We start from the raw sequence: 24,916 nt of genomic DNA on the forward strand, positions 1-24,916 counted from the left end.
TGCAACCTAATTGTCCCAGTCTTCTGCTAGCCACTTCTGTCTCTTTTGGATAGCTCATTTAATAAAATAATTTTTAGCTTGCAGACTGATCACTTGAGATAACTGTGCAATGTTTTGTAGTCAGAAAGTTCAATATTTTAAAATGGAGTTTTGGTGGCTAAAATTGCTACTGATTGAAAACTATTGGCTCCAAGAATTATGGAAATTAAATATTTCCAATATAACTGTTATAACAGATGCAATATTTTGAGACAATTAGTTATAGCTATTATTGTCATCAAATTACAAAATGGATTTTTTTCTTATCTATTTCCAAAAAGAGATGAAAAAAATGTTCTTGATCTATTTTTTTATTAAGTTTTTCACAATGGATTAAGAATGTGAAATATTAAAACTCTCCACAACTGTGGAGAGTTGGCAAGGGCACAGAGAAAGGAGTCAAATGATAAGTGATGAACATTATTTACTGAACATATCATTAGTTGCGGATAATACCACTGCGCACATATAAGAATGGATCAAAGTGGAAAATCAACCACAGGTATTGGAAATTCTCTTTCATTTTGTAATTTCCAAACTAAATCACCAATATTTTTGAAAATTTACATACCTGTAATATTAAGAGCAGAGACTATTATGTAAAAATGCATAAAACATTTCAACAAAAAGTCAATGACCAGAAGAAGCCTCAAAGTGTGCAATGCTATTTTTTATTATTTTTCTAAAACTCCAACAGATGTGATTCATAACTTCCTATGACTATGCACTGCAAATGAGATATTATATCTCAAAAGAAAGCAAAATATTCTGATGTCATATACTAGATACCTTCTTTAAATTTTCATACTAAACAGAATAAAATAGTCCAACCTTTTAAGTGCAGATCATTACATTCAGTTGTTCCCCAAACACCTATGGAGATTATATTTATTTCTTCCTTGAATTATTAATTTGGAATATCTTTCAGCTTTTTACACTAATCTAAAACCTTCTAATAATGTAAGTACAAGCAAATACTTCACAGAGGATGTTTACATCCAAATATGACACCGGTAGTGTTTTTGCATCCTAACATTAGCAGTATTTCCATGCTGTACTGAAATCAAAGAGTCACAAAATAGAGAGATGAAATACCTCTACTTGCAAGTACCAAAGAATAAAAATAAATATCTCCTTTTCATTCACATCATCCTGATGAACAACATCTAGATTTGCTATTGTTATTCATATTGGCTATTACATGCTTATCTTGCTGAGAATCAGAGTAGTGTACAGACCTAACAGAAAACTCCCCAGGACAATTTCAGCTGGTGGATTCTTTGCTGTGTCTCTCTTCTGTTCACAATGTAAAGGAATCCCACAGAATAAATCCCACAGAATAAATCCCACTGAACTCATTAACAATGAGAAAGCCTTTAACATTAACAGAGAATTTTCACTCCTGACAGATCAAGGATTCCTTATTAAGGTCTGTATACGTGATATAAACATTGCTCTACATTTTAGGGAACTAAACTGCATCAAAAGTACTTTACAACTCTAATTTACTCCAACACTTCTTGAAAAAATCACCAAGATATAAAATATCTTTAAACTCAGTTTCTTCACCTTTCCTATAAAAAATCATTTATTTTCTGAGGAATATCCAGAATTTTCTTATTATGAAATGCTAACAAACAATGAACTAAAATCTCTGTGTAAATCAATATCTTCCTACAAGCCCAGAATGCAACATTTTTGTTGAAAGTATGAAAACATTACCATACCGGGTCCCACGCTTAGCTTCAGTAAGACAACTGACAATCTTTTGTTTCTGGGCTAGAGACACGTGCAGCTTAAAAATTAATCCTGTTGAAAATTTACTAAGTAATAAACAGTTTGAATTCATACTTTTTCCATGAGTCTGAAGTTCATAGATGAGGGAGAAAGATGAAACAACTTACGCTGAACTTCTCTGTAAGTTTTCTAACTTAAAATATAAGACTCACAGCACCCCAGCTGGAGATAAGGCTAGTGATTTAAAGACTGCTTGAGCTGAAAGTTGTATCTGGATCACTGTGGTTTATGGGGATACATAGACTATGCTGGGGGGTTTTGTGAGCTTTTTAATAAGATCCAAAATTTAATTAGGTGGAGGTTGTTTTGTGATGTCACAGATTAGTTTTTTACTAGAATAATTAAGATTTTCTAGTATACAAAATTAATCTGTTATACAGAAGGGCCTGAATGGAATTACATTTATTTTTTTGCAAGACAGTAAGTTGTTTAATTTTGTTGATATTAAGCTTGTGAGCCTTAAAATAATTATTAAGACCAATATTATGAAAAAGAAAATAAATCAGAACAAAAAAACCAACCTGTTTCATTGGATTAGGTAACATTAACTTGGCCCTGGGTTTATATCTATCCTGTGTTTCCACAAGACTTGTCAAACAAATAAACTATTACACTTTGGACTACACAGAGAATAATACAAGTATCCAGTCTTAAACTCACAGAGAAGATTGTGCAGTACATATTCTTACCCAATACGAAGTGTCTCTATATCACTAGGGCATTTAGGAGAAATAAATCAATTATTGTCTTACCTCTATTCCCCAAATAATGTTTTCCTGCACAGGAGATATTCCTTTACCGTTCTGATGTTTTAAATTTCTTTTTAGCCTTTAAGAATGTGATAAAACTATTACTTGCTGAAAGTGGTAGTGTAACAGGGGTTAAATTTTCTTCATAGTTACAGGTAAACTACTGCTTCTCTTTTTCCTTTTTAACACTTCTACAGAGACTTTAGATGGAATGGTGCAGCTTTCCCTAGTTTTGGTCCTAGCTGTCCCATGTATAGTCTGAAATCTTTGGCTAAGCACATCTGACCTGCAGAGGACAAGACATATGCAGGGTTTTACTGATTCTCATAAACTTTATACACAGCAGTGTTTTCAGTGAAATATTATTCTAAGGAAAAGGTATTAGGGACAAAATTTCAAGCGTTTAAGGAAAGTCAACTGAGTACAAATTGTTTTCCACTCTTCTAATAAGTATCCCCAATAAAAATATGCAATTTTAGCAATTTATTGATACAGACAACACATTTTCACAAAGCCTATAAACATGAGAAGGTGTATGCTATGTTTTCTTCTGAAGCTCCCATGCTGCAGAAAACTGACATGGGTAACATGTCAGTCAAAAGTAACATGGGTTACTTCCATGCAAGTGAAGATTTACAACAAACATTGGGAGGTTCTGCCTTTACAGGAGTGTGTTTGGGTTTAGGACAACGTCCTTCAGTGTCACATTATACTATTCTTAAGGCTCCTTATCTGTACATGGGAGGGCCCCTGGGCATTCCTGGATGCATCCCTGGGAGGCATGGATTTCCAGGTGGATAGCCTGGCACCCCAGGCCTCCTGGGCCCTGGTGGCCTTGTGACAGCTATGGATGGTGGAGGAAAGTTTCCTCCTCGGCTCTGTGGAGGATAGTGGCCATTCAGGACAGGGCCAGGATGCTGGAGCGTCTGAGAGGAGCTGGCTTCTTGTGGCTGGTCTTTCTTTGATCCATTGCCATCCTGTCCTTTCTTGCTGTCTGAAATGTGTTTGGAGGACAAAATTAACAAATGATCATGAAATTCCAAAGCTCTCTGACAGGGAAATCCAGCAGCTGCCTGACTGTCCTAGAGGTCAGAGTAGAAAGTCTGGGCCTCCCCTGCTCAGACCTGGGGTAATGCATCTTCATTGTGTTGTATTTTCCACCCATCTTTTCCTGTAAGTCTCCTATGACATGACAATTACATGGCTCTGGCAAAGACAGTCATCTGTCACCTGGGTTTCCCTCCTAGGCTTTTAGTGGCTGTAGGGCATGCGTGCACGATGAGGGAAAGGAAACAACCAGCAAAATCCCTTAGGACAGACTGACATCCACCTCCCCCAGCCAGGTTTTCTGATAAGAGTTGCTTACTGTGTTCCCACTACACCTTCCCTAGGTGAACCCAGCACGGGTGACAAATACTTTTCTGCTTATTTCTGGGTCAATAAAAAGCAACTGAAGGGTAAAAGATTTAGACTTTGACTGCTGAGTGATAGATAAGAGGGATTATTAACACTCAGATCAGGTTTTAATTGCATTTTTTCAGCAGGACTGTGACTTTCAGTTCATTATAGTTCAGCTTTTTACTTTGGTGCTGCCAGGTGTGGAATAATGTTGCAATATTTCTCAAACAAGCAAAAGACAGAAATGTGAACTTAGTAGCTGTGATTCAGTATTGTAAAGATGTTTCAGGACATTATAGCAGTGGAACAAGTCAAGGCAGTGAGGAAGACTAGGATCACACATACATGAATTCCTCATCATGAGACATTCAAACCAATTCTTACCTTTGTTTGGAGTGGATTCATCTTGCTTGTCTCCTTTAGGCTTTGCTGGTGGTGGTTCTGTCTCAAATGGATTTTCCTCTTGTTCATTTGATTTTTGTGCCTTTTGTTTATTTCTTCTTTTATTTTCTTCTGCTTGCTAATGATAGGGAAAGAGAAGGCATCTTTCAGTGATCCGAACAGTCTCTGTAATATTTAGTAAAATGCAAAAAATAAATAATTCTCTATTCTTACACTTTGTAACTTCTTTTTAAGTTCCAAGTTTGCTTCCTTGTAGGATTTGGATGTTGCGTTGAGATAATAAATGCTCAGGCTAAATTTAAAAAATAATAGTTTCTTGTTAGACAATTATATAAATATAAAGGCTCAGACCATTCCTTTAGCAACCATTACAGTTGTGATAATATAAGGCCTGTATCTTTTTCTCATTTAATGTGCTTAATCAGTACTAATATTTTGACAATGAACAAAGTGCTTCTTTACATTATGAAGAAGGCACTTTTATGTCGGGGGGGGGAGGAAATGAAAGAAATTGTTTTATCTATTAATATTCTACATTCAGTCTTATAATATTTAAGAAAGATGTTTCATTAAGTAGTGCTTAACTGTTAAGTGACTTCTATGGAATAAAAGTTGCATGACATACCTTTAAAATGAATAAATCATATTAATTAAAGCTTTCAAACAAATATAGTAAGCAATCTTAAATACTGTCAAGAAAACAATCAAAATAATATTCCTTTTTTTTAAATTATTACTTCCTTCTTCTACTAAGAAAAAACATAAGAAAATTTCCTTAAGTGTATAGAATTACTATTGTGACAACTCTATAAAATTAGTAATTTTCACTATCCTGATTTAATAACAAAAAATCTGCTATGAAGTCTTTAGTTGACATAAGCAGCAAATATTTAATCAGCATGTACTGTTTCCTTTGCCTTGCTTGATTTTGCCTTGCATTTTTCCTCCTTTTTTTTTTCTTCTATTAATTTCTAGTGTCCTTCTGCCCTTTATAACTAAGGGTTAAAATAGAATATGGCGTTAAGTCAACCTTGGCAAAATTTCATCTCAATATTTCATATTGCTCATATAAAATCCTTTCATAATTTCTATTGAGTTCTACAATCTTCCCTACATTTACTTGCAGTTCTGCAATGCAAAGTCAAATCCCATCTTACCTCCGTATAGAGTTAACTTTTAGTTCAGCAGTAAGCTAAATAACCCTATATAATAACCTAATCAAGCAGGTTAAAATGCATTGATAAAACAGGACTCAACACAATCTCTAAGAACAAGTATTCCAGGGTCATTTTTCTTTACCAGTTACTGAGCCACTCACAAAAACCTCTACTAGCCTTGTTTCACAAATTCTCCAAAACCATGTCTCACACTCCTGTCCCAATAATATTAAGTACGGTCTTTATCAATTAAAGGCACTGAATAGCAGATTCACTGAAAGTTACTGAGATTAACTCTGCTTCATGGTGTTCATGTTTCTAATGAACATGCTAAGGATTTATGATGTGCTGTTCTGCATACTGGACAAGCTGATCAATGTCATAGCATTACAGATTCCCTATGGGCCTTTTGTATGGTGATAGTTTTCTATCTTTCATGGCAGGAACATTTTTTAAAAGTATAACTAAACCAAAAAGAAAGCCATTGAACAAAAAAGATATCAACCTTTCTGCACACACACATTAAGTATGCTCAAAGAAAAGACTCATTAATTATTCAAGTCACTCATCACTGGACAACCAGCACTACCTTTCTCAGATATTCAGTGATGATTCAGAGTGAAAGAATCTTAGCAGATCTTAGATAGAGCAAGCATAGAGTTAAAATTCTATACGTACACCATCAGCAATATAAAGGGTAGGACAAGTCCAGGGTTAGTGGCATAACCAAATACCTTCCCAAACCAGGAAGGGAAGTCATGCTCCAGAGTTTCTGATATGACTTCAAACATTCTAGTCTTCCCACTATTAAACAGAAAAGTTGACAATGTATCACATACAAATATTATAAATATATAAGCTAATCACATCATGTCCAACCTGGAAAAAGGATAATATATGGTATGTTAACATTATTAAAACTGTACACTGAAGGGGATATTGTCTAAAGTAGTATTTATGTATTCCAAGGAGGGAAACAGACACCAAAATTCTCATTGTATGCTAATAGAATTTGCCAGGTTACCACCCAAATTACTCCTCAGTGAATCAGTGTATGAGTTGTGAACTCTATACCATCAACCAACAAATGAAGCATTATTTGTGATCTATGAATACATGGCAGGAAAATTCAATCCTGTTATTTTATGTTTGACGAGAAAAAAGTGGTCCACTTGCAATTGCATTTTGTTAAGCCAAATTCTCCTCTCTCTTTGGTGTGTATCAGTGCTACACAAGTCAGTGGTTGTGTTTCAGGATATTTTTGTTGTTGCAGCAATCTAGTCACCTCTACATGTAATTGCTCCAACTTATTTAGAAAGTTATTTTCTTCCTAGACTATTTTCCTTCAGAAGTGTATCAATAGATGTTCTAAAAACCCCTTTCTGTTTATCTTGCCTTCTGTGCCTCATGGCCCAGAAGTTTGTAATTTTTAACCGAGACAAGACTGGCAAAATGGGCCTCTGTGTATCAATTCTAATTAGCAGTTTTAATAAGCTGTAGGAATTGTCACCAAATTGCCACCTGATTGTCCAGTCATTGACATTTCCTGTCACTGCTTTTCAGTTATGGTAAAGAATTTCTTACAAATGGGTCTTTTTCTTAACTCATTGTCAATGTTTGCACCCTTTCAAGTAATACAAAAATTTTGGAGGCAGAATTCTTCAGACTTGTTCTTTCTCTCTAGTTGTCTTATCCACTCAAAATAGATGAAAAATTCCAACCTCTGCTTTCCTTATGCTCTCCAGTGCGCACAAAGTGCATATTGGATACTGCAATATTGATAATTCTGTCCCATCTTCCCCACTCCTCACAGGTCTCTGGTGAATTGTGTATGTTGCTTTAATGAATGAACTAAAATTAAACAAACAAAAACATAAAGGGGGGAACAAAAACAAACAAAAAATGAAACCCCAGAAGATTCATGAATTTCAAAAAGGATGGGACACTTTGTTGCCAAGAGGAAAATGTGTTTTTCAAACGTAGAGGCATACTCTACCAGTATTTATTCACTGGCTGTTCAAATGTAGCATTCATATTCAAATGTTACCTATGCTGCGGCTGAATGAACTTTCATCAGTCTGAAGTGCTCCCCATTGGAAGCTACATTGAAGGTTTCACTTTTTGATGAAGAACAACGTATCTCTGTACATGACAGAGAAAAAGTGGCAAACATCATCTTTCTCATTTTGAAGATCTCACCATTTAGTTAATACCCAATTCAATAACTGCTGCTACTCAGAACTGACCTCAAGTATTTCCCTCCATATGTTTTTGCTAGGATTCAAAAAAAAAAAAAATCTTCATTTATATCTCCTGTTTTGATATAAATTCTTCTGTAAATTCAAGCAATTTTCTGTCTCATCAGAATTTTTGTCATGTCATGTGAGTCTTCCTTGTATTCTACCTATGACTTCCGACTCATTCTACCTATGATTTTCGTGATGACAATCTCTGTCATTTTGCCTTTAGCCAAATTTAATGTGGAGAGACTTTTGCTCCTTTACAAACTGCACTGGGGATCATACAGATGTAGTTTTACTCACAAGAGTAATGTATTATTTAAACCCTTCAATGCAAACAGAATGTCTCTTCTACCATTCTCCTACTCTTGCATGGCTAATATTTTTGCTCAATAACAAGGGCTAGGGACTTTTAAAATTTTTAATTTCTTGTCTGTTGCTATGTGATAAAAGTCATATACTTGTATCTCATGCTACCTGGCAGGTAAAGATGATGAAAATTATCCTAGACTTTCCAGGTACTGCACACAAAAAGAGAAAGTGTGGCAAAGTCTAAACTACCTTTAGTGCAAGATGTGTTTGCAGGGCAGGCCTAGGTGTTTAGAAAAGATCAATGACTATGGAGGCCTTGAAGACTTCAGACACAAATTCAGATTCACAGTGGTAGTACAGAGACATGAAATTCTGTGAACTGGAGAGAGTCATGACATTCAAAGACTGAGCCACAGTATATTTATCACACCCTCACACATTCTGATCTGCCCTTCCTACAGGCCATATAGACATTTCCTGAAAGCAATCTCTTAAAAGCACAACTGGTCACTGCTCTACTCCTTAAAAATCATTTTTCTTTAGTGCAGCTGTAATGATATTTTTTTTTTCTATTGAATTTGACAAAAAGAAAATATTTTCTATTCTACATCTCAGATAAATCTTTCTAAAGAATCAGCCACTTGTCCAGGATTCCAGCTTTGGGAATTATCCACAATGAGAAATACATCACAATTAAACACTCAACATATCAGGTGTTAATTATAGAGGTACTTTTTCATTACTGCAACGTTCACTGTGATGTGCAGAAGCAGATCATTACAACAATTGCAAAAGATGGACGTAAAATGCAGACAACCTGAAAGGGCCACAGTCAAAAGATGGTGGGATGGAAACAATGGTGTACACAGCAGGCAGTGTGGAGAGAAAGAGGATGAAAAGCAGCATGGCCATGTAGAAGTTATTGGATCTGGAAGCCTTGAAGACCCGTTCTTGGGGGACATTGCAGCACATCACTGCCCAGCACTGCAGGTACATCGACGTGTGGAGGCGAAACACGTTGATTGCTGGGAGGCATGGAGCATAAAACGATCCCATCCTAGAAGTGAAGCAAATAAAAAAAAAATAACCACTATATTATAAAACTTCTATATTCTATAATGCCACACATTCCCTCCATCAATGTATTTTGCACACTGTGCACTCAGAAATCCATGTAGCAAACTTTATGGGTTTTTTTAACTCTTTTTTAAAAATGTTGAAGGTGTATGAAGAGAACTATCTGTATGAACTTTTTGTTTCACATTCCTCTTTCTCTGCATATTAAATGATGACTTGGTGAAAAGTTATTCACTTTCAATTTTTCCAGGTAGCATCTTGCTTGTGTTGTGTAGAATACGATAACCATAAAAGAAGTTATTACCAATTCCTACAGCTAGGTATAAACAAAATAATTTCATTCATAATTTGTTATTTTTTATTGATATTATAGCACATGTTTTAGGAAGGATATTTTTGCTTCAGTGACATTTATTTTAACTGCAGTTGCCAGGGTAATTTAGGGCTTCATGCCAACAATCTGTTTATTGTTTCTGTTATATTTAGTTTTTCCTTATTATATATGGTTACATTGTTATGACACCCAAATAGTTGGCAAGTTTTTATTTTTATCACACCTTGTTTCTTGTATCATGCTGACTGAAGAGCAGCTAAATTCATTTTCCTGGCCAAATGGTACAGAATACAAGAGATGAGGAACCTGCTTCTCTTTAATCCTTGCCCCTGTGGTCAGGTGACAAGGTGATCAAGCTAAGATGCTTTGCACCTGAGTGCCACAGACATTCTATTTAGAAACAGGAAATATATTTACATTAGTGTTGGAAAGATCTTCTGAGCACAGAAAAATTACAGGCTTTATTATATTAGTTTAGCTTCTTCCTCTTTTCGTGTATCTTAAATAAAAAGATAAAGGGCTTTACAGAAGTGATAGTTCTACCATACAAAAAGCCTGATCAGCCAAGTCATATTAAATGTAAAAATTAGGCCTTAGCAAAAACTGAGAAGTCAACAGTGCTTGTAGAGAACAGTTCCTGAGGAAGACTGAGCATCTTGAATGAGGACTCTACATGCTGGTGTTCTTTACCAGCCATGTAATGTCCAAAAAATAAATGAAAACCTTTTCTCCTCTACATCTGAGGACTAATGCTGCAACAGTAATATTGTTTACACATTCATTTAATTGCACAGATAAGGATAAATACATTTGCTTTAAGGTCTTTTTTTCAGGAACATGGGAAAAGAACAGTAAAGTATGCTGAAAGGCTAAATTTCAAAGCAAAACACTACAGCAAGAAGTCAGCATAAACCTATGCAGATTTTTACTGGTTGGTTTTACCAACTCAGTGCAAAATCCTGATGCATGTGGTCCAATAACCCCAGCCCATAATTAGTTTTGAATTTCTCCAACTGATTTCAGAGTACCACAGTTTGGTATATATTGCATATACTTCCATCAGATTAAAGAACTGGGACATGATCAGGATTTCAGAAAGGTCCTTCTCAGATGCAGATAAATCCCACCATCCTGCAGATACAACATGCTTTTCCCCACCTACCAGATCATGCCTTGGTTAAAGATCAGTCCCAGCACATTTCCACTTATATCAAACTCAGAATATGATGGCTGAAAGAAATGATATGGGTGTTCTCATTAGGTTGCACAAAGGGTTTTAAGATGAGTTAGAGTAGATGAAAACTAGTGGAGAACTACAAATCATTCTGGGTACTGGGTAAATTTAAAAGCAACAGTACAGAAAATTCCTATTTGAATGGCTAATTGATGTCAAGACATTGTGTCCTCCAGTACAGCACCAACAGTAAAATTTAATGTGATGAATGTAATTTAGTTGATTGAATACACAATTGAACTCTAGCATTATTTTTCTTTTTTTTCGTATTTTAGCTATTGCACTTTTGAAGTTTTCCTATCAACATTGATTGAGGTTGCCAATCATATTCTTTGTTTAATATGAAGATCTTATTTCTAATTTGAGTGGTTGATTCTAATTTTTCCTTTAAGATTCAGAACTTATAGAATGCCATGGAGTCTCGTTATGTCTTTGTTTGCTGAAGAAAGCCCTCTATCATACATTTTTATTTCCAGTGTAGACACATAAATACCACAAAAATTGTTTAGTCTTTTATTTCTGAACTTATAACTTGACCCTTCATTCTATTTTTTCAAATCTTTAATCACTTGCTGATCTCTTCTTTTACCTTAATTACTAGTTTATTATTTATGAACATTTCCATTTATAAACATAGAATACACTGAATTTAAGCAACAACAGAAAGGCAGCACATGCTAATTTGCGTTCATATGTACCAGATCAAAACATTCTCCTAAGAAATTGGTGATTTTAAACTACTTGTTTATACCTGAATATCTGTTTCATATATGTTATTTGTACATTTATAAATATTATTTATATATTTATACACAATAGCTGGTGTCTTGCACAATTTGCCATAATGATGGACAAAAAAACATGAATAATGCATATCTCCCAGGTAATAATTGTATCGATGAGGGCAAGAGGAACATGGGATGCAAAAATAACAATTCCCTTATGGCCAAAACAGGACAGTCATTCTACTGAAATCTTCAATTAAAGCCACAATTTTTGTACTGTGTTGTGCTTTTGGAATATTTCAAGTTCCTGCACTCTTTCTGTGCAACTTTATGCACATACACACACACACACACACACACACACACACACACACACACATATATGTATACATACATACATACATACATACATACATATATATATATATATATATATGTTTCCAGTGAATTGATATATTTTATGTCACATGTATTTATGAATCTGTTTACATAAGGGAAAAAATTAAATAGATTACTAATATTACACTTGAAAAACAGATGGCTAAAGAGATCTGTATAAGATAGAGTGTTAAAAGCAACAAAATATTAATAAGATCACACAGAATCAAATGGTGCATGACTGCTTTATGTAACATTGGTGCTAGCAATGACAGATAAAAAAAATCTGAAATGCAATTATTAAACAAATAAAAAAAGTCTTCCCACACAACATGCAAGTTAATCTCTGGAATTCTTCCCTATTTTGATCATCAAAAATATTTTTCTTGTAGCAAAAGGCTGGTAATTAATGGATATATATTCATGACCACTAACCACAGACACATAGGTATAGCTACTTCCTAAGGAATGTTTTCAGCTGAGCTGTTTCCAGAAATTTAGTGATTTCCAGTTTCAACTTCCAGCTTTTGTTTCAGGAAGTTTACTGGACCTGGGGACCGTAATTTACCAGACCATTACAGACATTCCTATATACTGCCAAATAAAAATGTCAATTATAAACTGGTTTCAGGATCTCCTACAAGCAGGTGTGTTGTTGTTAGTTTCTCTGTTCATGCTATATTCATACTGCTCCATTTGATTTTGATGTTGTATTTCTTCTTTCTTGATGTTCTTTCAAAACTGTTATTACCTGTTTGAACACAACCTGACTAACTAGTAGTGTTTGTCTCCACCCCTATACTAGTCCTGTTTGAGGCAGAATGTAAAAACTAGAAATAATGTTGAAATTTCATGGGAGTCAGCAAGACACAATGAGATTGCTGTACCAGAAACAAGAGGTTTTTAACAGAAAACCTGAAAACATTCATCTTCTCCAGAAAACTGGGATTTCCCAAAATGCAGTTCTTATCAATGCAAGACATGTCTACATGTATGAAGACAAAATTTTAATGAAAGAAGGTGAAAATAACAGCTACAATAGCTGCTTATGCAGGTGTACCCTTGATAGCCTTAAATCACATAGCTCTGTTCTGTACTTCTCAGGAAGTACAAAAGGAGTAAGTACTCAGTAAGTACTTCAGGAGCTTTACAAGCTTTAACAATACCATGACCACTACTTGAAAGATGAAAAACAGCATCACATCCCTGAAAACATAAGTAGCTGGCAAATTTAACCTGGATCAGGTGAGTGTGAGACTGGAAGTCCCAACTCCCAAGTGAAGAGCTCTGTGCCTGCTTATGTTATGGGCCTTACTAACTTCACATCAGCTAAAACAATTATATATATATGTATATGTGTGTGTGTGTGTGTGTGTGTGTACATAGTAATATTTCTAGAATAGGATTTTTCATATTTTTCTCCACATGAACTATGTGCTAGAAGACCCTATCCGATCAATGAGATTGTATTCTGTGAAATGGTCAAATAGTAAATGTGTGTTCTCACAAGAAAAATAAAATTTTCCCTTACAAAATAAAATAAATTAAAGAAGTCCTAAAGATACCAAAGCCCAAAGAAGAAGGCAAATATTAGGGCATAAGCAAAATGCGAGAAAAACTAACTTCAAGGGATTTTGAAGTTGGTGTATCTAACCTAAAGTTAACTCTGTAGCATTGAAAGCAAAATGAACATTGTTACTTACTTGTGAAGTGATGGATAGCAAAGACATTTAAAATAAGATACTTACAAATCCATACTCCAAGTCCCAGCACCAGCAGTAATTGAAAAACCTAACAAAGACAGCTCTCAAAAAATCGCCGATTAGAATTGTTATGTATGTTGTCATCATGTCAGAGACTGTCAGGCGCACAAATTCCTGTCAGAGCAATATTCTCTTTTAAGAATAAATTTAAGCAGTTAATAGTTACAATAATAATTAAACACTGTACTAGATCTGTAACTGTGCTTATCCTGCTTCAGCTTGGCCAAAATCAACCTTTCTACATTCACTGAGTCTGTAATGTGCCAGAACTACTGCCCTTTATTTTCTAGAGCTAATTCTAATTTAGAATTAAATAATAATCTAGAGTTCTAATTTGTGTTCATATTATCAGATGAAACTTCCAGAGTATGATTAAACATGATTAAACTGAGAAAGGCTTCTAGCCAAGATCACTGCTATAACAGAAATCTGTGATGATATCTTAAACTGCTTTTGATCCCTTTGATTTGAGAAGGCTATTAAGAAACAAACAAACAATGGTGAATGGCTTCTCTCAAGTAGTTTCAATGTCCAGTGGATAGAGAGGAAGGAAGAAAATCCTAATGCAAATAGTCATGACTCTACTTTTATTTTAGGCTTTTTATGTTTCACTAAAGCCTGTTATAACAGGCCTTACCCCAACAGCCCAGAAAGCTCTTACTTTCCCTGATATGAAATTAGGGGTAAAATTATTTCAGTTATGAGCTCTTGGTAGTCTCAGCATTTTATTTAGCATCAGTGAGAAGAGAGGGCTGATTTTTCTGCCTATATGCTCCCTGATGGTGGTTTATTCTTTCAGGAGGACAGATTGTCAGGGTGATGGAAGAACAACAAAATTGATTCAATATTGAAATTGTTGTCATGGACAAATCAACAGCAATGTAGTAGGATCAAATTGAGGGAAAGGGTATGTTAGAAAATTATTTGGAAACCACATTTTATGATGGTGGGTCAATAAGAATAAATGAGAATAAGAAAAATAGGAATCAAATAAAATATCTGTGCAGATTTTCCAGTAAACTTTTACTGTTCTTTTGCACTATTTTGCTTGGCTAAAGACAGAGATGCCTTCTCAAAAGCATACTGCTGTAAGAGCTGTCTTACATACATGTCCCTTCTGAGATAACACCTTTATTTTTCCAAAATAAGTAGACAAGGAAGGCAAAGATGACATCAGAAAGATAAATTAAGAGGATAGATAGAGGAAAGGAGAGGGGAAAAAGAAATGCTTTCAATTCTGTCAACTAACAGAAGAACGAATTTCCTGTTAGACAGGATTCAAAGAAAATAATTTTTTAAAAACTTTTATTCAAGAGAAAGTCACACATTTGCTTCTCCTCACACTTTCTCATGTAAATGACACTTGTTAGCCAAAATAAAGAGGATTTAGATACCATATCCTGTACGAGACTGTATGACCCATTTTCAAGTATGAGCTCCAAGCAGCTTCATTACCTGTCCTACCATTGTTTCCCAGCATGGCCCTCTGGGGACATCAGCAGGATCCACCTGTATTGGAGGAGCAGTTGAATTCTCTGGAATCGTACCATTGTACAGACTGGCTTCCCATATTGTCATGTTATATTTGACTATCTTTTCTTCTTCCAACTAAGGAAAGAAATAAATTGAGGGGGAAAAAGTCAACATGAGCCTGTTACCAACCTTTTGTCTATTCAAAAATTCCCATTGCTAGCTTAGGCATGGATGTAATTTACATCACAGAAAAAGAATGTCTTTCTCTGGTATGTCTGTGACTGGCTGGAGGTCCTCAGTGTTGTCCAGATACATGCTAAACATAGTGAAGGAAAGTAAATATCTTGCCTTGAGGTTGATTTCATCCATTAGGGCGATAATGAAAGTGTAGAGGTTGCCAAGAAAAAGAGCAAAGATTCTTCCCAGCTGCCATCTTAGAGCTATTCGAGGGTGGTAGTTTTCCAGAGAACTGATTACATCAAATAAAGTTGGGCAGAACATTCCTAAAAGTGACATAACTGTGTTCACCTGAGGAGGGGGGGGAAAATTTACAGTGAAATGTTAGAAATAAATTATTTTATTGATCTGGGTGAAAAATATATTTCCATTACTACTTTTTATTTGGCTTTTGATTTAATAAAAACCAAAATCCACTCTCAGTGTCTGTCACAAGTTGATGAAATCCACACACCATCCCCACTAATCTCCTTCTCTCCATGACACACTAAACAATTGTATCTGAACTGTGTTCAGACAGAACCAGGTACTGCTGATATGGAGAGGGAGACAAAAATTTAAACATTAAGAGAGAGAAGGAGGGTCAGAGAGAAAAAAGTTTTTTCCACAAAGTCATCAGCGGCTCTTTATTATGCCGTGAACTTCAGGAAGAGATGACAAAAAGTATATTTACCATGGATTTCTCTATCACATAATTGCATGTAAACAGTGTTCATCCCCTTAATGAATCTAGTCTAATGAAATTTTCTACAAAAGCAGCTTAATACTTTTAGGAATAATGTCAATTTTTAAATATTACTGCTTGTCTTGTAGGTAGAAGCTGCACTTTTCTTTAAGTTTTGTATTAGGTGCTGGGCATTTTTTTCTGAGCAAATCCTAAATTCATATACTAATGATGCAAACATAAGAAAATCTGACCTCCAAAATAAGAAAAATGTGTGAATTTCATTCAGAAGTCAAATATATTTGCTCAACTAAATATTAATATCCAATCGAGGGCAATTTTTTGTACTCACAAATATGTCAATTACCTGTCAATAGGAATCTTTTTTTAGCTAAATAATGTCAGTGTTGCTTTACCCACTCTCCTTTAGAGACACACTGCTCCAGATCTTAAAAGCATAGAAGCATAGACCTTAGAAGAACATTTTTATTACAGATATAAAAGTAAAATTATGAGCATAAAGACAAATGTTACCTACTTTCCAGATTATAACACAAACTTATAAAACAGCCTTTGGTAGCCCAGTTCTTATTAGTACAAATCTTATACCACACCTTTAAACTGAGAGAAAGCTCAATTCCTCCAAGCTCTGTTGTCTCAGAGCTTGTGCTGCCTTACATCAAGATGTTTTGTACACAATCTTTCCCATAAAACTAAAATGGGATAACAAGTAACTTAATTCACTCTCAACAGCCCTATTTTTCTGGATTCCAGAGGTGGATTATTTCACATTTTAATGTTACTTTCTCAGTCAGGCTTTGGTGTTGAAAATTCTGCATTTATTTTCCTTGTTCCATCATCACCATTATCAGCTGTATGAGGCTACCATATTTTTGCCTTATTTTAAGTGAGGTATGCACTTTACATTGCAGCTCAGAAGATGAGTTTGAAGTAACAAACTAGTTTTACAACATGCACAGTAGCATTTTTTGCTAAGAAAGTAAAACCTTCCCAGGCTTTCGTTTGGCACACTGACTTCAGGTGCATACTGTGCACTGTCATAGCAAACAAAACCACCATCTTCACTATACACCTCTGTCAGGCAGGCTGCATCTGCTTTTGAGGGCAGCATTAGGCACAAATTAGGCACAAACACTATGGCACAGGACTCTTGGAGAGGGCAAGTGGAGCTGGAAAGCATGAGTTTCAACCTGTTGCTACATCAGAGTTACATCAATGAGGTCCCAAATAACTTCCTCTGTGCCCAGAGAGCAACCACTCTGCTTGGGCCAGTCTCAGGAGAAAAGCAAGCAGAGAGTGGGTTCCATGAAGAGATCTCATGAAACCACAGTGTGTCTGGAAAACAATCCGAAGAGCACAGAGGAGGAAATGTAAAGGCCTCAAATGAAGCTAAATACTAAGGGATATTTGACAGAAGCAAAGAAATTTGATGAAGTAGGAATCAGAGAGACATAAGCAATTCTTTTGCTAAATATTTCCCACCCACACTCAGAGTATTTAAATTACCAGGGAAAAAAGGCAACATGCAAAGCAGAGGAACACAGTTTCAAACCACATCTATTATAGAAATGCACTAGCACGAACTTCATTTCTTTCCCACCACCCGTAGTTCTCCAGACCTTCCAAGGCAAATTTCTGGGATCTTCTGACAACAAAAAAGATGAGGTAGCCACTTCCAGCAAGTGTGCATAGGGCTAAGAAGTTAGCAAGAACCCTTAGGAATCGAGTCAAATGAATATTTTCTTCTTTTCGGCTCTCCTGCTCCTCCACAATTGCTTCCTGCGTTTGTTAGAAAGAAAAGAATATTATGAATACTTTAATGGTCAAGGCCCCACAGTGCTTCCCCAATTGTTAGAAGTCAGTTAAATAAATAACAAAGATGCAAATGGACATCTGGGGTTCATGTTTTGAGATGAATTTACATTATCTCATAAAATCTTGTTCAGGTCTTGACAGATTCTGGAGTTTTGGCTCCCCAGGGTTTCCTCAGCCTTTTTTGAGTGTGTCCCCAATGAGTCTTGTTACGCTTGTACTCATGTGTCAAAAAAAAGCTGCATGTTCCTTCAGCTTGCAAGGTGATATGAGGTTGAGTGATACAGCAGAATAAATGTGTGATTATCTGTCAGAAAAGGAAATGTCATGCTTCAAAAATGTGCATCTGTGAGAAATGAGGAAAGCATTTTACTCTGAAAGTCAGAAAAAAATTAAAAGATAGTTGAGATGTATGAATGCCAAAAAAAATTGGAACGTGAAGAGCTTCAGACTGCAGAACAAAATGTTTGCCCCACATTTACCCTTGATCATAACTGATGAATATTAAGACTCTAAGTCAACTATAAACTCCTGTTTTTACTTTTCTCAGGTGAAAGAGCTTTTGGTCTGGAATGTCTCCGTGAAAGGAAGTTTTGTTAGAGCTTCTGACTTTGGTATAGAGATCAGTTGTCCAGAGGGGAAGCTGAACTGCATTGTAATAATTGCTTTTTGCAGCTCTGCTCCTTTTACAGCATGTGTCTGTCACATAAATGACAGGAGACTGCAGCAGCTTTCAAACAAAACTTCCATGGCCTCACCCAAGTCAAGACTTCACTCTTTCTTTCTGGGGTTCCTTGCTTGTTTGCAAGGATTACAGTAAAGTTTCATAGGTTTATTTCTTGAAATTAAGCCTTTTTCTCAACTGATTTGTATTCTTCCCCAATTAGCTTTCAGCATCTGCTCTTAGGACGCAGGCAGAGAAGCTGATACAGATTCAGCACTTTCAACCCATGTCTCTCCACTATTTTTTTTTTTTTTTTTTTCTCTGTATGGCTTACACTTGAGGGCAGTTCTCTTCTATGTCTGCAGCTGAGGAGTGGGCAGGCTGAGGGGGTGTGCTGGCAGTTCCACCACTGAGGACAGGAAAGATAAAACTGAGCAGAGCAGGCAGTGTTTTGTGCTCCAGCTCCCATGGTGTCACACCTGCCAGTGTGACTGCAAGCCTAGCATCTTCTTCACTGCCTCACAACACTTCTTGGCCTGTCTATTCCCTGTACATCGAATGTTAAATCTTTCTTTGCCTGCTACACTGGTGTGTCCCAGCCACCCTAGAGCACAAACACATCCTTTAACATTCAACATACAGAATATATCCCCTTCACTGTTTTCACAGCCCTGAGTCTTAGGTCTTGTCCCAGATTCGTTACAAAATTACTCTTGAAATCAGAATTACTCTTGAAACCAACATACCCTATACACTGGAAAGAACACTGTCTTTCAAATTGGGCTATATTTTGTAATTAATTTGAAAATAAAAGCATTTTCTTACTGAAAAGTGAGTATAAACTCAAAATTCTGGGGCCAGTTCTTCTGATAAATAGCCCTATACAGATTATTCTATAACTTTGTCTTAATAATATCTCTTCTCTGCAAAAAGAAAAACTGACAATGTGAGGTTGGCAAAATGGGAGCAACATTTCAAAAAAAGGTTTTCAGACAAGCACCATAGAAACTGGAAGCCATCAGAGATGAGAAAAAGTAAAATATTATTTTTACAGTAGAATCAGTTTTCTAAAACTGGTACTGTCAGCACAGAGGATACAAAAGATGGTAATGTTATTTCTTTCAAGATTAAAAAGAAAAAAAATCTGATGGCAAAACACAGAGACCTAGAAGAGTGTACAGATGCCAGCAGGAGTATGAGCCTCAGCACATGTACTCTTGACCTTAATTTCATCTGATTCCCACCAGTGTGAAGGCCAAATCGTGGTTCCCTCTCCTTAGTAAACTCTGTTTTACCTTAAAGCTTGTTGTGATGGAGGCAAACTTGTTATCTGCTGTCTCAGGATTGCCAATCAGGTAGTCCCAGCTTGTGAACATTTTCCAGCTGAAATTAAAACTGGTGTCATCCCCGCCACCATCATCATTTGCATTCTTTGCCATTCTACAAAGACACAAAGACACAGGAAGACCTTGTTGGCAGTAGTTCTGCTTTGTGGGCATGACTTTTAAATGGCTCCTAAGTTCTAACATTTTTTCTAAAAAAAATTCTACATCATTCTTGCTGTCAATTATGCTTTACTAATTTTTTTTTCTGAAACAAGTGTATAAGATGGAGATTTTCATATTTAGGCACTTTGCGAGCTCACCATCCACATTTTGATGAGAAAGAATGAATTTACTTCATTAACCTCTCAGAGAAACCCTGCTGGATAAGAAGCTTAATAGAAAAACAATATCTAGAACATCTCTTAAATAGAAATGTGCAGGGCAACCTGAACTGTAATATACTTTATCAAAGAGTTCACAAATAGAAAAAGAAGAAAAAATCTAATAAGAAAAATATTCTAAAATAACAATAAACAAAATAAATACATAAATAAAACTAAAGAAATATAACAAAGAGTATAAGAAATATTCTAAAACAAGACAGAAGAAAACATGGTTGTAACATATAAAATAGCACTCATACAGCTATGTTCCCTATCATCTCCTATAAACATACAAAAATATTTACTACAGTGTCCAGAAACATCAGACTATTTCTTCAGAGAAGTATTTCTTCAGATTAAATTTAATCTTTAATCTTGTCTTCAAAGTTCTCTGTTTTAAAGGGATTTCATTCATGTAATAACTGTGGTATCGCTTTGCATACTTTGTCACCTAATTCAAGACATTAAACACAAGGAAAGAGTGTGCTGATAAGGTACAAATCACGTAGTCTTCAGTGTTTCTGGTCAGCAAAAAGGCAACACTTATTTTAAATCTCAATAATACAACAAAATTGTTATTAATATTAATATATTCTATGTACCACATTTTTAAAAGTCCAATAAAATGCATGCTCCGAAATCTAGGATGAGAACAGTAAGTAAATAATACAGAAAATCTTTCCGAGATGCCAAAAATCAATATCAGGGTTGTTCATATCCAGAGGAGTCAGAGATCTCAAGAGGCTCTTGGAAAAATCTGTCCTGCTTCTGGTTTATCGACTGAGACATTTCCTTCTCAAGAGTTTCTCATGAAATAATGAAGATCCTTGTGGTTAGAATATAATTTCTTTGAGATCAGAAACGTTTCAATTTTATGTTATACACTGCAGGAGCTGAAGAGACGAGACCTACATCTAAATATTTCCCCTAAATAAAATAATATTACTTATAATCCTCACAACCTCTTTCACATAGAACTTTCTCAATTCACAGTCAACAGCAGAAAAATAATAGAATCTCCTGTTAAATTGCTTTCAGTTTCTGTGCTCACTGTGCTTCTTTCTGGAAAAATAGAAAAGAATGAATGCAAGAATTCCCATATGATTACCTAAATATTGGTCATCATTAGTGTCATATGGCCAGATGGAAACTTAGAACATACAATGTATTTTTTTCTAAAGGATATTCCTTTGTTTTGGAATGTTTGGGTTTTTTTTTTGTCTGAGTGAGAGTCATTGAAATAAAATTGTCTAAGACTTTTCTAATCTTGGCAGTTGTTATTAAATTAAATATTAAAACTATTTTAAAATATAGTTTTCAACTAAATCAGTTGCTGTTTTATTGTACTAGTTTGTTTCCTCCCCAAAAATACATCTATGTGACTGAAGACTTTGGGTTTTTTTTCTCAAATGACTCTTGCCTTATGCAGGAGGCCAATTTGAAAGCAGAACATGAATTAATCTAGTGCTCATGTAAGAGAAAAATACTGGCTTCAGAACAAAACAAGGTAAATACACTTCTTTCTCTATGTTTAAAAGTGTCTTTGAATCTTGAACTGCAAGATTATTTTTTTTTGCTACCACTGCCGGAGCTGACTGTACTACTGTGTTAGGTGGTCATCTTGCTTGAACCAAAGCTATCAAAGATTTTATTACCTGGCAGCATTTACTGTGGACTGTGAGCTACATACAGAATTATTTTCCATATGCTTCTTTTTTGTGATCTTCCTTCATGAAAGAGTTTAACTCACATAAAGAACCACTAATTAATAATTATTGAATTTCTTGAATTTTAGCTGAAAATCTGCTGGATGTCAAGTATTATGAAAAGATGGGCTTACAGATCTCTTCCTTACTTCATGCATTCATTCTTAATTAAGAATTTCAGAAGTGTTTTGTTATTTCACTAAAGATTTATTCTCACTTTCACAGCACTGCAACACAGCTTCTGGTGAAGATGAATAGATAAATACAGGCTGAAGGTGTCTTACATAACTTTGACCTTGCACTTGATCTTGCATTGTCCTGTCCTTTGGATTAGTGCATTTTTTTAAAAAATACTCCAGAATAAACAGTGGAATGACCTGTCTTTCTGAATGTACTTTTTTCCAGAGCTAAGGATAACTTACGTTCGAATGACAATCATAAAGCTATAGCCAATAGACCCAACTCCAACAAGGAAATATGAAAGAGGCATCCTGAACTTGAGCCACCCAATTGTCCTCTGGTTGTTGTAATAACCATAAAAAAGTACAGAATACTGTGCAAAGCCCTGAAAAGTAAAAAAAAAAAAAGTATAATGTTACTTTTCTCAATTATGCACAGTCAGTAAATTAATCAATAGCAATGTATTAAAACATATCAGTTGCAAATATCATTAGAATAAAGCTCACAGTATATAAAATGTGTCCCTTTATTTTAAAAAGACATAGAATATTTCATAGCAACTTCAAAATCTTTTAAAACTGGTCATTAACAATCTGTCTGGAATTCAATGAATTAAAACTTCTTTATCAACATGCTTCTTGTAAAAAGAGAAATATATTGTTTTACAAAATTTATTTTTCTGTTACTTGCAGATAAAATCCCATATTTTTAACTTAATTTTCACCTTTCTAAAATGTGTTTGCCTGAATTTGATATGAAGATCTCATATGTCTTTTTTGACTAATAACAGTTGTCTGCTGTTCATCGGGTGATTGTTCAGTATATATGATAACCAATAAGTAGGGACATTTTATGGGTGATTATTAAGTATGTAGATTGTTTGCACACTTAGACTCAACTCCAAAGCTCTGTCTTTCTCAGCAATTCAAAGTCTATCTTCTTTTCTAAATGTCTTAATATGAATTACCCTCTCTTCTACTGGTCAGATAGATCATTTTTCAAAGTTATTTACTAGTACCTTATTAACTGTAAGAAATTGCTGGAATCTACATGGATCAAATAGCTAAAAGTTCCTGGTAATTCTCAGGTTAGTGCAAGAACTCATCTCCTAGAAGAAGACCAAAGCCAGAGCCTATACCAGGACAGCTCAGTGCATGCACAGAAGTGGCAAACCTCCAGCTGGATGTATGAATTCCATGTGCAATATGGAGTATTTGACTGCATCGGAGGATTGACCATACATAATTTTGACAGTAATACAATAAGATGAAGGGTTGGTGAATTAAAAAACCATTTGCCTCCTGTTTTTCAGTTGCCCACTTTCCTTAAAATCAGTAACATCTTTCTCTTACTTGTTTTTTCAAAACATGTACTTGATTTATTGAAGTTTTTACTACACATGAAGTGAGGCTTATTTGAGAAACCCGATTCACAATTCTAAGCTGAAAATCAAATATTAATATACAGCACACATAAATATTATTCAAAATATCTTGATCCACATATCTCATTTTTCTTCATCCCTAGCTAGATTTATGTGCTTATGCATAACAGATAAATATATGCTCATCTTTAATAAGGCAAGTATTCTAATAGAGCACATTTCTTGCTAAGTGAAACATCCTCACCAGTCAGGACACATTCAAATTCAATATATAACTTCAATATATAACTGTATGTATATTGCATATTTTGTTCATTAAAGCATCCTATAATTCCATTTTAGCCCAGGTTTCAATACAGCCTAATGCAGCTCTGGAGAACCTTTTGGGTCCTCAAAATTACTAAAATGTTTTTTTATTCTCTGTGTTCTGGAAGTCAGGGATAATTCCTGATCTGTGTATCAATCAGTTTTTTGATTCCACAGCATCCCACCATAAGATTAGAAATAACTTCAACTCAGTAAAAGTAGACGTGCATGGAAGATGTCTTTAACTCCTTTCTGAGTCTAACATAAAAGACTACTGATTGAATGTGCAATAAGACTTGAAACTCTAATATTTTATGACTGGATTATAATCTGAAAACTATATGTTAAAACTGAATTCCAAATAAAATATATCAAAATCCAGATGTGCTTTGCTTTCCCATGTCAATAATGTGAATACAATTTGAATACAAAAGAAAGCAGAATAGGAATGCTGTGCTCATCTTTATTTGTTTTAGAGAGTGGTGGGGCGTCATGATCCATTTATAAAGAGATGTCTCTGCTCAAAATAAGGTGACCATACTCTGAATCATCAGTATGGGTTTTATTTAACAGTGAGTGTGAGGGGAAGAGAGAGAGAGAGAGAGAGAGAGAGAGAAACGGGAGAGAGGGGCTGTAAGAGACAGAGAGAGAGAGAGATGGAGACAGAGACAGATTAAGATACTGCCAGTAGAAAGATACCACTATCACCATGAGGATTCATGTGGCATCCTGACAGCCTGGCCTTCTTCACCCCACCCCTGGGTGGGCTCCCAAGATGTTCTTCTGTGGTATCACCTTTAAACAGTCCAAATTCCAGGTATCCATCAGGATATTCCTGTAACTTGGGATGGCATGTGGATAAGCACTTGCTTACTTTCTCAGTTTTCCACAGTGGGAATTTGTCCAGGTGCCAGCCAAGCCTTCACCCCTGTTAGGCCTGGAATTAACTCTTTCCTACTGCAGCATCTCTGCTTATCTCAGATTCCATTATGTTGGCTTATTTTATGGGGACAGTGTTTCCTGCTGCATTTTTTAAGTCCTTACATAGGGCTGGGAGTTCTTTGGGTTTTGTTTAGGATAAAATATTGATTGGTGATGTGTGATTATCATTTGTTTCTAACTTATCTGGTAGCATAGCGTTGCTACCAGATGAAAG

At 35.3% G+C, this 24,916-nt stretch overlaps 1 protein-coding gene across 1 annotated transcript in view; it reads right to left on the minus strand.

Moving 5' to 3' along the window:
• Positions 1-3,313: 3,313 nt before the first annotated feature.
• TMC1 (transmembrane channel like 1) overlaps positions 3,314-24,916 on the minus strand; it is an 82,695-nt gene continuing 61,092 nt past the window's right edge. Inside the window, exons 10-21 of the mRNA XM_058826701.1 lie at positions 22,313-22,455; positions 19,772-19,916; positions 17,585-17,779; positions 15,427-15,606; positions 15,061-15,213; positions 13,591-13,719; positions 10,668-10,735; positions 8,912-9,151; positions 6,221-6,346; positions 4,599-4,677; positions 4,368-4,503; positions 3,314-3,579 (exon numbers count right to left, since the gene is read on the minus strand). Of these exons, the coding sequence (XP_058682684.1) occupies positions 3,314-3,579; positions 4,368-4,503; positions 4,599-4,677; positions 6,221-6,346; positions 8,912-9,151; positions 10,668-10,735; positions 13,591-13,719; positions 15,061-15,213; positions 15,427-15,606; positions 17,585-17,779; positions 19,772-19,916; positions 22,313-22,455 (1,860 nt within the window). The remainder of the gene's footprint in view (positions 3,580-4,367; positions 4,504-4,598; positions 4,678-6,220; positions 6,347-8,911; positions 9,152-10,667; positions 10,736-13,590; positions 13,720-15,060; positions 15,214-15,426; positions 15,607-17,584; positions 17,780-19,771; positions 19,917-22,312; positions 22,456-24,916) is intronic.

Source organism: Poecile atricapillus, chromosome Z (assembly GCF_030490865.1).
Source record: "Poecile atricapillus isolate bPoeAtr1 chromosome Z, bPoeAtr1.hap1, whole genome shotgun sequence".
Taxonomy (NCBI): Eukaryota; Metazoa; Chordata; class Aves; order Passeriformes; family Paridae; genus Poecile; species Poecile atricapillus.